The 17,352-nt window shown below is 38.2% G+C and overlaps 1 protein-coding gene across 1 annotated transcript; it reads right to left on the bottom strand.

The window, feature by feature from the left end:
* Positions 1 to 1,431: 1,431 nt before the first annotated feature.
* LOC121383564 (tetraspanin-18-like) lies at positions 1,432 to 13,108 on the bottom strand. Its single transcript, XM_041513652.1, has 7 exons — positions 13,061 to 13,108; positions 8,947 to 9,177; positions 6,385 to 6,459; positions 4,963 to 5,073; positions 4,583 to 4,804; positions 2,979 to 3,062; positions 1,432 to 2,147 (listed from the first exon to the last, which is right to left on the bottom strand). Exons 1-7 carry the CDS (start codon positions 13,106 to 13,108, stop codon positions 2,085 to 2,087), a joined length of 834 nt encoding a protein of 277 aa, XP_041369586.1. The 3' UTR covers positions 1,432 to 2,084.
* Positions 13,109 to 17,352: the final 4,244 nt, after the last annotated feature.

Raw genomic sequence — 17,352 nt, 5'->3', positions numbered from 1 at the left:
TACGGGTCAGCACGCAAGTCTTATTTGTAGATGCAAGATCCTATACACAGCCAGAAGAGCTTGTACCTTGATACACAAACGTAGTTTGAGTGCTAGAAGTGCCAAGCTTTTTCTGCATAATGCTTCGAAGATTAATTCAATGTCAAGCATCCTGCACATAATGCGGTGTTTGATAACAAATATATGAAGTTATTTGATGCAAAGTTAAATGCCATTCAAACATTTCGTTTTCACACCAAGCAGTTTTTATCAGTTTTTAATCGATTTAAACGATATTTTGGAAATGCCTTCATATTTTGTTTTGCCACATTGGTGTATTAAACCACCGAAAATTGTATTCGCACGGATGCAGTTATTTTAAAACAACATTTTATGGAAATCCAAGAGAGGTACCGTGAATACATCCCTGTTTACACAGACGGATCAAATGATTGGAATTCTGTGGCTTCTGCTAGTTTTTCTATCAGATACAATAATTTCCATGAGATTGCCCGATTCAGCATCAGTCTTTACTGCTGAAATTTGGTCATTCATTAAAGCCCTGAAACAGATTAAGAATTCACACACATTCAGATATATTATTTGTACACTCACTTTCGTGTCTCCAAACTTTAAAGCACATGACATTAGAGCATTTCTTAATTGGGATTGTGAATAAGTTAGAACAGTATTCTGTGATATAAGTAAGGCATTCGACAGGGTATGGCTTCAAGGTCTAATTTATAAATTAAGGTCAGTTGGTATAGCAAATACTTTAATGGACTGGTTTAAACACTATTTAACAGACTGCAAACTACATGTAGTTTTACATGGTTACTTCTCATTGGATAAACTTATCGCTGCGGGCGTACCCCAAGACTTTCTCTGTTATTTTTAATATACATTAATGATATTCTCCATGAGATAATTTTAATATACGATTATTTGCCAATAATACTTCACGGTACATTATGGTAGTAAATCCTAAAGAATGTAGTAAGATTATGAACTCAGACTTAGAATGTATAAATGACTGGGCAGTGTGAACACACAGATTATTTCAGAGCAAGTCTTTCACAATAGCTTTTTATTAAATAAATTGTCATTACCATCACATTTTGAGTCTTGAGTTTAAAATAACATTTATGTTTCGTAATGTATACACTCAATATTATGATAATAATGTTTCTATAAATACACATTGTGATGTCCTGAGCTTGCAAGATAACACATGTCAAGTTAGTGAAATTTTAATAAATACATATACTAGTATTCCAATTTTACCTGCCTCAATTTTGCAAAAAGCTTTTACAACATGACGCATAATGTTCATAACAGCATCTATGATCAAAAGCCTAGCAGAGAAACAAGTCCCTGTTCTGACACCCCCCCCCCCCATCCCCTCTCCAGCAGCTTACAGCCTTTTGCTAATACACAGCCCCCACCCCCTGTACAAAAACATCTTCTTACTGCTTCCAATTCAATGAACTTCATTTTGGGCGAATATTTTAGAAACCTAAATGCGATAGTCCCACTTTTGCAATGGGATGGTGATGTTTTTAATAATAATAACCCACCCAACGATCCAACTTGGCAACATTTAACACATGAAAACATTTTAGTATCTCCCTACTCCAATCAAATTATTTTTCAATACATTTTCAGTGGAAGTATGATTTGATCCCCTTAAAAACGTCGCTTGCCAGTCTGGACACCCACCCCCACATCCACCCTTGCAAACGCATCTGCTTCCCTCAATGCGATCAATTCTAAAACATTCTATTTACTGTGTAGGAAGCCGAAACGACAATGCCACGATATGTGGTCTCAGCCAACACTTCACAATGTTATTTCGCAGTCATTTCAGTACATCATAAACTCTGATCGGTCAATTCGATGTTTTCATCCAGTTCAACATGTCACAATTATATATATCTTCAGGCGCTCCAACACTTAACAGTCATAGCTATCGCCATATTCATAATTTTAAAAGTCACAATCACAACATGACATAACATAACACGTCATAATTATTCTTCGTGCACTTCAAAATATGGCAACGTCTGTCTTCCTTTCAGTTTGATGTAATTTGATACTGATACAGGTCACATTGACTCAATCTCATTCTTTTTCTTGGCGATGCAGCAAGCAGAAACGATGCCCAATACCTGGAAATAAATACAGAACTTTTGGTTTTGTTTAACAACACCACCAGATCACATTTGATTAATTATTCATCAGCTATATATAGGGATGTCAAAAATCTGATCATTCTACAGGCCTCGGTGGTGTCATGGTTAAGCCATCGGACATAAGGCTGGTAGGTACTGGGTTCGCAGCCCGGTACAGGCTCCCATCCAGAGCGAGTTTTAATGACTCAGTGGGTAGGTGTAAGACCACTACACCCTTTTCTCTTACTAACAATTAACCACAAATCCACTGTCCTGGACAGACAGCTGAGATAGCTGAGGTGTATGCTCAGGACACTGTGATTGAACCTTAATTGGATATAAGCACGAAAATAAGTTAAAAGAAGAAGATGAACAATCTGCCACACATTCTTCAAAGCAAGCCTGCTACATTATAAATATTAATTTACCTTTCAAATGGAAGTGCATAACCAGTACCTTGTGGGGGTATCAAAAGGAAGTTGGCATCAATTTATGTTTGAAGATACCTTGATTTCTGTATAAACATTCTATGTAGCATAAAATAACCCAAAAGTTAGACAAACCAAACACATGTACACAGTACCCACCTCGAATATTAAAACATGATCTCAAAAATAACTAAAGAAAAATGCCCAATACCCCCCCCCCCCCCCCCCCCCTCCCACCCACCACCAAAATGTTTAATTCTCCAAGTCATAAAAGTGTGACAACTGCTTTAGATCGCTCCTCCCATACACCTAGATTCCTAGCAGATGTGCACTGTACATACTTGTGCTCACCGGTACTGGTCATATATAAAAAAAAATATTTAGTTTATATTGCACCTACCTCACAGACAACAACAGCTGCACCAATTCCAATAATCACGTAGAAATACTTGGAGAATAATGTTTTCAGCGCATTATAGCAACCCTGAAATTTAAACCGGTGAATATTTAATGAAATTTCAATACTTATTGTGTGAACATTAATTTTATAAAATAAATAAATGAATTTAGGAATGAATGAATGCATAAATAAATATATTAAATAAAGATCGAGACAACTGCTAAAGCAATACCAAGCCCAACACATTTTCATGGAAATGTAATTTATGAATATAAAATGTTTGAGAGGATGACAGCTAGTGTAATATATATATATATATATTTATAACTCTTAAAAAAGGTCAAAACCCTACTCTACATGAAAAATATATATTAAAAACTTCAGCTCAATATCTTGACGCATTGCAAAGAAAATTCTGGAATGGAAGTCTGAAAAAACATATACAGAACGATTATGTCCAAGGGCATAACTGTAAATCCCCATAGAAGTCAAACTTAATCTGTTACTACGTGATAAGCTATACATAAAATTTCAGCACAGTATCTTCAGGCATTGGGGGAGGGGGGGGGGGGGCAAAGTCTGGAAAACCATCTGCGGGACGGTTGTAATATCTTGTAAGTTCAAGGCCATATCTGTCAAAATTGGGCATATCCCCATGAAACTTCAACTCATTATCTTGAGACACTGCGAGAGAAAAAATATCATGAAACCGTATGTGGGACAGACAGACAGACGGACAGATGGAGACAAAACCTAAAGTCCCCTTTTGAGACGTTGTGAAACAAAAGTCCACAAAACTATACGTGAGACATAGCCAGACAAAGCCATAGACCCTTCGGACGGAATCAACAGGGAACTCGCAAAATAATGATGATCAGTTGCCAAGTAAGGCACGGAATATAATGTATTTCCTACTCGACTCACCACTAAAAAATTTCGTAATAGATTTGAGATTAACCCTATGATTAAATTATACCACTAATCCTTTTTGCTACGTTGAGTAGCTTAATAAACAGATTACAATACTAGTTGTCGTCAAGCTTTGGGGTGACAAAGAAGACTTAATCCACAACCACTCCAAGGCAGCAACACCACCATACATTTTTGCATGCATTTCAATACAATGTGTATGTCAAATATATTCTGTGAACAATACAACAACATTATGAGGGCTAAATGACTGCTATTTTAAGGAAGTACACTCCCTTGATAACTACCATGCAAAACAAATCAGGTTGATTACGAAAATTTTGATTTATCTACCATTATGAGTATAACCAGTCATATAATCGAAAGTTAGTCGCCTGGAGCAAACCGGTTATAACCAATGATCGATGATAAATTCCCAACCCTAACTGTTTAAAGGTTTCAATATTAAGGTGATCTGCAGCATATTACAGATTTTTTTTTTATAGGAATCTGCTTTTATAGCCAGTTATGATGTTTTAGCAGGTCAGGTCAGGTCATAGGTGTTAACGTGTACAGTCAGAGCAAGCTGTAGTAGCGTACGCCTGTCATGGGCGCAGGTGTCGACTTTAATATCAACCCCCCCCCCCCCCCGGACTGGATTGTTTTAGCAGATATATGGTGTTTTTGTCACTTACAACTGTCTGACTGCTTCCCTTCGTTACGGGACATGCCGGGTCTACGACGGCATTAAAAAACGTGGTTGGCTGCAGTGGGAAGGAGGCGCTGGAGGTGGAGAGGCAGCACGTGGCCGGGATGGTTGCGGTGCCCAGTGCGTTGGTGTTCGGGTTCACCCACGTCGTGTTCCACGTACTGAATGTGGAGAAATCGTTGGGCCCGTCAACGCCACAGCAAGACAGCTAGGAGAAAAAACATTATAGAAATAAGCTTTAGTGGCAGAAACATCTCCGGAAGTATCATATATTAGGTAATATGGTATGGTATCATGATATATGTTATTATATATGATGTATAATATAATATATTTGATATATCGTATATTAGATCATATCTTTACCTTTATGTGGGCGATATCCCAGGCCAGCGATACTGCATTGGAGGTGTCATATGGTCCCACATACTTTCCTGACAGCGATGCTGTCAGATATGTCTGTGCATAACTCTGAAACTAATAACAAAACATTCTTGATAGAAAGAGAGCATAGAGTATTTCAGCATGGATCTGTTGGGTTTTAAATACACTCGAATTTTACTGTAATCATAGTTTCATTTTACTCCCATGTATGGCCCCTTTCGTGTGCGACGTGCGATGATTTAGGAATTCCATATCGGAATCCAGAGGTCACATTTTTCAAGCCATCGCATTTTTTTTTCAGACGATGATATCATTGCATGGTGTATTGCCACCAAGTAATGGTGATGTAAGGAATATATTGCACAATCGCCATAATTCCGTTCGCCATGGAGCAGACAACATTTTCCACAACTAATATCTATAAGTATGTATTTCCATTTATTTATACACATGTATACCGACCAATGTTTTTACAAATTGCATATAATAATAGAACATTTTTGTTATTTCTGGAACACTTTACCTTTTCTTTTTACTTCAAGCCAAACTGAACTTGTTAACAAACGAATACAAGTGAGGTACATGATATGACCGCCAAAAGTAGGCCACGGTGACCTAGTTATAGTACGCAACACACCACCATCCCAAGTTGTACTTGCATGCAAGGTTTGACGATCCTATATCAATTGATAATGAAGATATGTCCCAGGCAAGGATTTCCTTTAATGTACAATGCGTGGAAAGTGGGATGCGGTGACCTAGCTGTGATACGCGACACACCATCATCCCAAGATATACTTGCATGCAAGGTTTGATGATCATATATGAATTCATAAGAAAGATAAGGTCCAGACAAGGATTCCTTTATGCGTGAAAAGTGGGATGTGGTGACCTACTTATGATACGCGACACACCGTCATCTCAAGTTGTACTCGCATGCAAGGTTTGATGATTCTATATGAATTTATAAGGAAGACATGGCTCGGACAAGGATTTCCTTTAATGTGCAGTGATGTATGAAAAATAGGTAACAGTGACCTAATTATCGCACGCGACACACCACATCCCATGTTGTACTTTCATGAAAGGTTTGATGATCCTATATAAATTCATAACAAAGATAAGGCCCAGACAAGGATTTTATTTAATGTACAGTAATGCATAAAATGGGATGCGGTGACCTAGTTATGGTACGCGACATACCAGCATCCCAAATTGTACTTGCATGCAATATGTTTGATGATCCTATGAATTGATAAGAAGAAGAATATATGCTCCGAAAAGTTTACAGATTAACGTACGGTCTACACCATACCATAATACGGGTCGACCTGTCAAAGGCGGGAGTATAAAAACACTTTCACTGGTGGCTGGTAGAGGGCGTAAGTAATACAAATAACATACCTGGGTACTGTATACCACTGCCAAAGCAACAGCAGCTATCTGCACGCCAAGTATGATGAATACCAGAAGAACATACTGAAACGAAAATCAAGGATGTAATAATATATGGTATCGTACTATATGATAAATACCAGGGGCCAGTTGTTGAAACGCTAGATGGCTTAACCAGTGGTTAACAGACATTTTCAATATCAAGGACCAAAACATTGCAAATAATAACTGAAAACATAATGTTGAAAGCTGCTTTAGAACAAGCAAAGGTAATCTAATCTAAAGTTTATTTTGTAATTCTGCACACACAAAAAATAAAAGAAAACTATTAAGCTAATCCATGGTTAAAGTTAACTAAGTTTGAACAACTGGGCTCAGAAGTTTATCTGTTCCATGTTCATGCAAAAGGACTAAGTTAAAAAAAAAGTATTCCTCATAATTACCAATATCGGGACCACTAGACTTAAATGGAGTAAAATGAATTAACATTCTATGCGTGTCACATGACTTGCATGCCACATCAACTAGGTCATAAATTAAATATGTTTTAGTTTTATTTTGTTTTTGAGGGTGGGATTTTTATTGTATGTTCCACTGCAGAATGTTTTACTCATTCTTTTTTCTCCTACTGAAGTAAAAAGTATACACCATCCATGCAAGTCACTGTCTACTTTGTTTTAATTAAGAATACGTTTATTAGAAAATTTATGTTCTATAAACTATTTACTGGTTCGAACATGTTGCGCCTCTGTATTGATATCAAGTGCTGTCACTGAGCATAGAAAACAGGTGCAATGAGTTTAGATTTAAAAAAAAAAAAATCAAACTCTTTGTCAAGACTATTGTAACAATTTCAGAAACATATTTTCATGTAATGACAAAAAAATCTGAAACATAGAAACGCGCATGTGTGAATCCTTCGAGTGATTTAAAACTAACAACACTGCGTAGTCCCCAGTGTCCAGGTAACATTTCGTCTGTAAATAATAATTTAAATATTGACCAGGTCAGGTCAGGTCATAGGGTTTTACGTGCACATTCAGAACAAGCTGTTGTAGCGCACGACAGGAAAGGTGGGGGGAGGGGGAAGGCGGGACCGCCTGCACTGGCAGGTGCAAGGGAGCACCAGCAGCCCGATCGAATCGGTAGCAGGCGGGTGGGGGTGGTGGTGGTGCTATGGAATTTTGAATGGAGCCGTTAATGCCAAAGAGAAAAGTGGTGCGCAGTTTTGACTGAGGAATTTTGGCGCAATTTTGAACGGTCAGTCGAAAGGTAAATGGCTGAGCTAGCATAGGTTTTGATATTAGTGAATCAATATTGACCAATCACACTTCGCCTTTTATAACGTTATTTGGGAGCATACAAATTCTAAAAATATCGGGCGAGTCTATTTTAGTGGCCGCAGTACAGCGAACCATACCAATACGTACAGGGTGGGTTATCAGTCTTCAGTTTTACATTACAAATTATTTATTTTATAAAATAAAACATGTTTTAAGGCATTCGTAATTCACACGAAACATGTATACCCTCAGGATAATTCGGAATGTTTTCAAATTATTTTTAAATCACTGGCAGGATTCTGCAAGTAAGGTTTTGATTGGTGGACATGAGCTCCAACTGGCTGGTGTTAGACCCACGTGTAATAGTGGAGCTAATTTTAATTAGATTGGTCTGACCCACAGCGTTATTTAAATGACACCGCAGGCAGCAGAGAGGATAGTAGGTGGTTACACGTGCCTCTTAACAATGCCATAAGTAACCACTGAACACCCCGAAGTGGTTTTGTCACCGGGCACGGTCGCACCCCGCTTTCGTAGGTAACAGTAAAGTTTGTTTTATTTAACGACGCCACTAGAGCACATTGATTTTGTATCATATCATCGGCTATTGGACGTCAAATATATGGTCATTCTGACACTGGTTTTTTAGAGGAAACCCGCTGTCGCCACATAGGCTACTCTTTTATGACAGGCAGCAAGGGATCTTTTATTTGCGCTTCCCACAGGCAGGACAGCACAAACCATGGTCTTTGTTGAACCAGTTATGGATCACTGGTCGGTGCAAGTGGTTTACACCTACCCACTGAGCCTTGCAGAGCACTCACTCAGGGTTTGGAGTCGGTATCTGGATTTAAAATCCCATTCCTCGACTGGGATCCGAACCCAGTACCTACCAGCCTGTAGACCGATGGCCTAACAACGACGCCACCGAGGCCGGTCTTGTAGGTAACAGAGACCAGCGAATGTACGAAGTCGTGCAACCGTGAGGCAGAGTGGCACTGCCCGACGCCGTTCGAGCCCACAGTTAACACTGATGACAAAAAGCAGATGTGTAGCATGGACAAGCACCTGTCGCGATTGGAGAGACAAGGACTAGGATGTGGAGATGGAAAGCAAAAGAAGTTGAAAGATAGCTGCCAGATGGAAGAAATAAGATAGAATTGAAAGGAGACAAAGAAAAGGGGGCTGTAAAATAAATAAATACATTAAAAAAAGAAAAGAAAACAAAAGTATAAAATAATAATTGAGATCCGCTCAAGTCTGCATCAACCTTTGGTTACCTCCTTACCAAATAAAGACAACATTTGATCTCCTTGATGGCTCCACAAAATCCCAAGAAGGCCACGACAAAGATTCCGGCTCCACCAGCTATGAGAACCCAGGCAGCAGATTCTATAAGGGAGGGCAGATTCAAGGCGCTCAGATTGGTGACGTCATTCGAAATGCGAGTCAGGTAAATGAGGTAGGTATTATCCACCTTGACCCAGATGCCAACACCAAGACATATTCCACCAAATATCTGTAAAATAAACAACAAAATATGAATGTGATAGACTGGTGAATAGTTTGGGGACGGAGTGGCATATAATATGGGTGGTAAAATGATTATTATGAAAGTATATTGCATGCGTGACGTGAGTATGAAAGAATATACTAAAAATATTACGTGCGTGGCTGTTAGATTCCAATTACCGTACAACGATTTGTTTAAAAGTATATCCAACGATTGAAAGCGAGTTGGATACGTTTTAAAATAATTAGTACAATAAGTAGCCAAGAGCGTTCTTTTTCAAAATCTGTTTAATGAACCACGGTCATCGTTGAGAGCGGTGCCGGATTTATAAGGGGGAAATTGCCCCGGGCCTCCCTGCCAGAGGGGCCTTCCAGGCTAAGGACTTCCTTTATAAAAAAATTAATAATTATAAAATTAGTTCATTTTTTATTTGTCATGTAATTTAATTTCTATGTTGAGGGCCCCGAACCTGAAGTGCCTCGTCCCCCCCCCCCCCCCCCCCAACCCTGGTTGAGAGGATATGAGAAAATCAAGATGGCGTCCAAAATTACTGTTATTTCATTAGCTATAATTCCAATGACATGAAACCTAAGATGATTAGTTTGGTTTCTATAGAGATAGGTTTTGGGGATTAAGTAATCTATTTAAATCATTTACTAGACTGGTTACGATTACATTATGGACAGTCCAAGATCGCCGCCAATACTGTCATCAGTTTATGTTTTTAACGGGTTTTGGGAATTAAAGAATCTATTAAACCATATAGGCCTACTAGGTTTGTGTGGGATTACGCAACAGGAATCCACGATGGTTGTTAATACTGAACCCGATCTAATTAAAAGTAGCTTCACTATTACATGTGGATCTAACAGCAGCCCGTTGGAGCTCGTGCCCAGTTGACCTTTCAGCAAACCCAGTAGAGCTAATTTTAATCCAATTGTAGTGAACCGAAATTATGTTTTGAATTCATCTTACATCACATTAAATCTAGAATATTACTTTTAATGTTTACTTATAAATATATATTTTCCATTTAAGCCATTTATTAGAATTGACAAGAACTACATCATAGGAATGTCAAGGACCCCGGCCTCCACCCCAACACTGCCGTCAATTTGTTTTGAATATAATTTGCTTGACTGTAAACCAAGGATTATCCTTTTTGTTTCTAATCATAGAAATTAATTATCTAAAATGCTGGGAAGGTTTATAACACGAAAGTCAGTATGGTGTTCAATGTAGCCACTATTAAACCGAAAACATTAGGGTTTTAAAAAAAATGTATTCATACATTACATAATGTAGGCTAACAATTGATAACGCAAGTATATGCAGACTGAGTTAATTCATTGGTATATATTGAGATTTTTGCATAGGCATACAGTCTTCTATTTTGGAAGTGGGAAGGCTGATTTTTTCCCGAATTCAATGAAACTGCCCGAATCTAGATAACAACATGTAATTCATTTTAAATTAAGTATCAAACTGATATATACGGTTCTACACGGATTACAACTGTTGTGAGTAGAATAATGAAAAACGTTTGGTTTGTTTAAAGACACCAAAAAGCACATTGGTTTATTAATCATCGGCTATTGGATGTCAAACATTTGGTAATTTTGACATATTGTCTTAGAGAGGAAACCCGCTACGTTTCCTTAGTAGCATGGGATTTTTTATATGCACCATCCCACATACAGGATAGCACATACCGCGGCCTTTCATATACCAGTCATGGTGCACTGCCTGGAAAGAGAAATAGCCCAATGGGCCCCACCGACGGGGATCGATTCCAGACCGATCGCGCAACAAGCTAGAGCTTTACTACTGGGCTACGCCCTGCCCCAGAATAATGAAAATACATGGTGGAAAGTGTTCAGGTCAGACCGGCCTCGGTGGCGTCGTAGTTAGGCCATCGGTCTACAGGCTGATAGGTACTGGGTTCGGATCCCAGTCGAGGCATGGGATTTTTAATCCAGATACCGACTCCAAACCCCGAGTAAGTGGCATTCCGCAACAGGTGGAATATGGGTAGGTGTAAACCACTTGCACCGACCAGTGATCCATAACTGGTTCAACAAAGGCCATGGTTTGTGCTATCCTACCTGTGGGAAGCGCAAATAAAAGATCCCTTGCTGCTGATCGGAAAGAGTAGCTCATGTAGTGGCGACAGCGGGTTTCCTCTAAAAAATCTGTGTGGTCCTTAACCATGTCTGACGTCATATAACCGTGAATGGAATGTATTGGGTGCGTCGTTAAATAAAACATTTCTTTCTTTCTTTCTTTTTTCAGGTCAGCTAATTTTACCTGAACTTGTTTACCTCCCCCCCCCCCCCCCAACCTCATCCCCCCGGTCTCAGACGCTTGTGGATTTTTAACGAGATGGCTTCTGCTTCTGCATACGTGGCTGTCATGAATCACAAAACATTAAATGTTTATACTGCATTGCTATAGTTTGATCACCAAATATGTTTAATGTCTGGTTATTTGGTTTAAATTTCTACTCGTGAATTTTCTTTATTTAGTTAAAGCCAATTAGAATTATATGAACCTGAGAAGGATTTGAATTATAAGCACACCTCATGCATCTATTGTCATTGATCAATGTGCTCTAGTGGTGTCGTTAAACAAAACAAACCTTTTAAGAATTGTCGTGTTCATTGGGATATACTCTATAAATAACATTTTTTACCTTTAATAACCATTTAATTAGTTTCTTCTTTATGCACATATGGAAACAAACCACAAACACAACATATTTACTTCAGTGTGTGTGTGTGTGTGTGGGGGGGGGAGGTGTACATTTGCAGTTAACATTTTCCCATACAATAAATTATGGATTTTTATAATCGATCATGACATAGGTAGAACCAAACCGATCAATTTTCGATTATAATCGATAATTGAAACATCACTAGTGTCTATGGTATTAATCTTATTTCTTGTGAACATATTTACTACTATATAGTACCAAATGTTTTTATTATTTATAGCAACATCTGTGCTATTTTCCAGGTATCTGCCTGTTTGCGCGGTTCCGGGTTGTAGCATACTAGTATGTTAAAGGTTACACCGCCTGGGTTGAGTATTTTAACTGGCGGCACAAGCTAAATGTTGCACTAGCCCAAATAAAATCACATAGGCGACAATGTTAACGTACATATATTTGGTTAAAAACACAATATATCAACCAAACTATGACCCATAAATATCAGTACTACAACCTCTCCCTCAAAGTATTAACTGAAGAAAGTGGAACCTTTCATGGCTCGTGTTCGATATAACCGGACGTTTTTACACAAAATTATAGTTTTACAGGTACCCCATACATGTTTGAAGCACAAAGCTACTTGAAACAGTGATACCAGATGAAATAAAATTGCATGCATTTATTGCCCAGATGGAACTAAATGCTTTGACAACAAACACTGTCACATTGATCACCAGTGGCAGGACTAGTGGTATTAATAGCTCTATCATAACTTTCCGTTTGTTCCTCTAAACAAAATAAACACACATCCTGTTTTTAAAAACATTATCTTACATTAACAGGTTTTAAATATTAAACATTATACGGATAAATACATTTATAATGACCGTAAAATTTTGTTTGGCCGTTGGAAAAAATAATAAATTTGTTCGTACGAAATTATTTGAGACACAAATCAATATTGAGATAGTAAAAAACATTACGATGTCCAGAAACGCATTGGTAATAGTTTGTTTTGTTTAACGACACTACTAGAGTACATTGATTTATTAATCATCGGCTGTTGCATGTCAAACATATGGTAATTTTGACAGTCACAGAGAGGAAACCCGCTACATTAATTCATTGGTAGCAAGGGATCTTTTATATGCACCATCCCAGAGACGGGATAGCACATACCACGGCATTTGGTGTACCAATCGTGGCATTGGTAATAGAGATATCCATATTCTAGAAGCAAGAAAAAAGTAAATAAATTGTAATTTAAATACGTAAAATATTGTATTTGTCGAAAACCTTTTTAACTGGCTACAAATTCAGTTCAACTGTTGTCAACACACCCGTAGAAGCCATATAATGTAAGAAACGAAATATATTGAAATAGTTTTGTATGGTCCTGTTCATTGTAACTAATGTATTTAAAGGACAGTTTATGGTTTATTTTGACATATTATTATATGATATTTTGGTTACCTAGTTTTGTCATAGTGGTAAATTCGGGTTGCCCATAACAGCGTACATAAATCATCCGATTTAACAACAACAACAAAAAAAAAAATAATAATAATAATAATAACAAATAGAAAAAAAAGCTTTCTATATGCCAGTTGTATTAGAATTTCATTTAAAATATTTCAACAAACAAATTGTGCATATTAACATATATGAAATGTTTTTGTTTGTTATTACATAATAATAAAATTATAGTTTACTTACTAAGAAAAAGGCACTAAAGGTTATTAGAAAACATTTGGCGAGTCCCTTTCCACACATGTTGTCCACCGGTAACAATTCCACGTCTGGGCAATGGGCAACTCCTTTTACGTGCCCCTATCCACTAAGGTTCAGGCACGCCCGCCCCGGATTCAGCATCTGGCTTAGCCAGTGACCGACTCCGGGGCGGGAGGGGGGGGGGGAGTGGGAGGTGTGGGAGAAAAATGCAGGGGATAATTTTTAATAGTGTGGAATGACCACTTAAAAAAAATCAAAAGAATAAAACAATTTGGGGTCTACCATTACCTTATATTTTATATTATATATTAAATATAGTAGCACCATATAAGAAAAACCTATATCATTCTATTATTTTACTATATAATTAGTAGGTGCAAAATAAATAAATTTTCGATCGGGCAGTTCAAAAGAAATATATTATATAATTATATAATTAATTATTACAATTATATAAAATTTATTTATTTATTTAAAATTAGCCCTGGAGGATAAAGGATTCGCAAAGGGGGGAACATCACGCCACTGGCCAATCCGGCGCCCCAACAAGCGGGAGGCCCATTCCGGTCAGTCCGGATTTCCACGGGGGGGGGGGGGGGGGGGGGCGTTCCGGGGGGGGGGGAGGCCTCCTAACAGGCATCCCTATCGGTCCAAACCGCCAACGCCCTATCGCACTCAAATAAGCACCCTACCACGGAGGGGGTGCGTCACCTAAACGGATGACAAATGTCATTGTTATATAATCCTCGGTGTCACCCAAGAAACCACTCATTCGTTAAGTGGGTGGCACCGAGTACCGGTCAGGTTTTTTTATTTGTATATATACAATATTGACCGATCAAATTAATACCGTTTAAAACCTGTTTGATTAAAAAAGAAGGAGGTACATATAAATTAAAATAATACTAAGTTAAAATGCTAAAAGGAAGGTTTAACAACTAATTAATGCATTTATTATAACAATTAATTAAAAATATACTCGATATACCATAAATAATTAAAAACTAAAACGCATTCACACCCAGCCGTATATTCCGCCTGTGGCAGGCGGCACAGACACTGCCAGATGTGTGCGCCGCCAAGCCACGGCGAAATTTTAAAAAAAAATTATAGTTTACTTACTAAGAAAAAGGCACTAAAGGTTATTAGAAAACATTTTGCGAGTCCCTTTCCACACATGTTGTCCACCGGTAACAATTCCACGTCTGCGTTTAGATTCGACACAATTGATTTCTTATTAAGCCGGCTTTGTTTCCCAGGTAAACATGGTGTTACTTAATAAACCGGTTTAGAATGCATGGATGAATTGCCCCTAACGAATCGCTAATGTTCTGTTGATCACGGTAAGCTGCGTGTTTTCAATAGTGGAATATTACGTAATGTGAACAAATAAATAAATAAGTAATAATGAGATACAATGTGTGATCATATCTTGACTAATTTGACGTACGTACTAATCAGAGGCGCGGCGGAAACGTTTTGACATGGGGCAATAGTGTTGGCAGCTTAATTTAACATATATTGTTTTGTTTTTAAATCGCCCGTTTGACATTCGGCTATATTTAGCTGTAGCATGCAAATTTGTGTCAAATCTCCGATGATGTAACCGATAATTGTTTGAGCACAAATATAGCTCACCACAATGTTAATAGAATGGCGATTTCACAATGTACTTTAATACTGCTTTAAACAATATTTTATTCCTCTATCTTTCTTTTTTCCCTTAACTTTAGCAACGTGCCTATATATATATATATATATATATATATATATATATATATATATATATATATATATATATATATATATATATATATATATATATATATATATAACTTCAGGCATATATCCCTCGATCAAATGGAGCGGTTTGGGATCGGCCTCTCCCTACATATAACATGTACATATATTTAGTAAATCAGAGGCGGATCTATGGTGAAAGGCCCCTCCCCCCTCCTAAATTTTGCGACAGTTATAATTTTAATTTTTTTACGATCCCCCTCCAAACCTCCCCCAGTTCCCTTGGCATTCCGCCTTATGTCACTGCCCCCCCCCAATGAATTTTCTGGATCCGCCACGATGACGGAAACGAAATAATAAAATGATTTCCACTATGGCTACCAAAAAGGATGGACAGAAAAATAAAAAGGTAAATATGAAGATAACAATGAAGAAGAAAGAGGAGAAAACAGTTTAGACGATGAACGGTCAATTATTCTCAAAACGCTTGCTATACTAAAAGGCAAACGTTATTGTGACACACAAAAAACAAGAAGATAAGTGACGATTAGTTTTTACTGCCGTGTATGAAACGTTATAATATGGAAGGGGAAATGTCAGAAGGTATGGAAACGAGCAATAATCCATGAAAAGGGCGCACCTGCTATATGCAAATGAACCACATCACTAGAGGGGGTCCAGAGCGAGGTTCACACAGTCAGTAGCGAGTGTGTCCACCTTGAGCATTGATACAGGCCTGGTACCGTCGTCTCATTGAGGCCACTAAATGCTGGAGAAAGTTACTGGGAATGCCCTTTTCGCAGATGCGTGGTTAGGATCCATGTCTTGGCGAGGAGTTGTCATGGGTGGTCGGCCGCTACAGGGACGGTCCCTGACCTGGTTGTTTTGTTGATATCGTTGCCATAAGAGCCATATTGTGTTTCTGTGTTGAATTAACGTGCGACGTCACGTTGCGAGGTCCCAGATTCAGGCATCACTATGACTCGCCATCTGTCATTTTCACTAAGGCGTGGCATGTCGAAATTGCATCAAACAATTCACTAATGGTGTTTTTCCGACTTCTGGATTTCTGAAGGCTGCACAGAGTAGCGCGAAATAGATGCCAAATGCATATATGAATGAATGACCGGTACAACGGCTAGTTGCAGACGTAAACTTACGATGTTTGTGAAATAGGCCCCTGGTTTTTTATTTGTATTTTAAATCTGTTTAATGATTAATTTCTAATATCTGGCAGTGTATTGTTCCATATTTGATAGTAAACATGACTTGCTTTTGCATATAAGTTTGTATGATATGGAAGGTCATGTCCATCAATATAATATAATCAATAATATAAGCAAACCCATAGGTGTACGGGCACCCATGTTTGTAGTGTGGGGTGGGTGCAGACTGCTTCTCCCGCCTCCCATCTTGTACGCTCATAAGCAATCCAAACGGTGAATATGTAGAAACTACAAGGAAACAACCTGCAAAATGGTTGTCATATCAAGTCTACTAAAATCAGCCGAGAAATTTACATAAAGGCAAATAATCTTGCTGAAACAGAATTCACACTGGTTTTGCAGGCTGTTGAAACGAGAAGCATATTAGTGATCAATCAGTCGCAATGGCATACACCCCTCCCTCCCGTAACATTTTGTAATGCACGATACCTCTCCCTTTAAGGTGCACTGTCAGTTCGCAACTGCTTTATTTCACCATTTTTACCTGTATTTGTGATAAATAACTGCAGATTATTGAAATTAATAGATCCCACAATTAATTATGACTGCATGTCATCTCAGCTGTACTTATTATAATGAGCTCTGTCCGGTACTAGTTTTGATTTAGTCAACTTGTCTGGGAGTGGCAATCCTCTTTGTGGCAATGCAAGAGGGATGAAGTCTCCAGTGAAGAATCTCCTTTGCAGTGGCTGGGGGGGGGGGGGGGGGGCTTTCATAAATGGATTTTCTGGATCTGCCACTGATTTGCAAATCCAAGATGATGACCACGAAACA

The sequence above is a fragment of the Gigantopelta aegis genome, chromosome 10, assembly GCF_016097555.1.
Source record: "Gigantopelta aegis isolate Gae_Host chromosome 10, Gae_host_genome, whole genome shotgun sequence".
Taxonomy (NCBI): Eukaryota; Metazoa; Mollusca; class Gastropoda; order Neomphalida; family Peltospiridae; genus Gigantopelta; species Gigantopelta aegis.
The sequence above is the reverse complement of the archived record's forward strand: the minus strand, read 5'-3'. Positions and strand labels throughout refer to the sequence as shown.

What these genes read in the sequence shown, in the direction of transcription:
- LOC121383564 (XM_041513652.1), bottom strand. Translation starts at nt 13,108, where the DNA reads ATGGATATCTCTATTACCAATGCCACGATTGGTACACCAAATGCCGTG. An exon ending in TCAAATGTTGTCTTTATTTG is followed by an intron (nt 6,460 to 8,946) that starts GTAAGGAGGTAA and finishes TTTTCGTTTCAG; the next exon opens with TATGTTCTTCTGGTATTCAT. An exon ending in GGGATATCGCCCACATAAAG is followed by an intron (nt 4,805 to 4,962) that starts GTAAAGATATGA and finishes TTTTTCTCCTAG; the next exon opens with CTGTCTTGCTGTGGCGTTGA.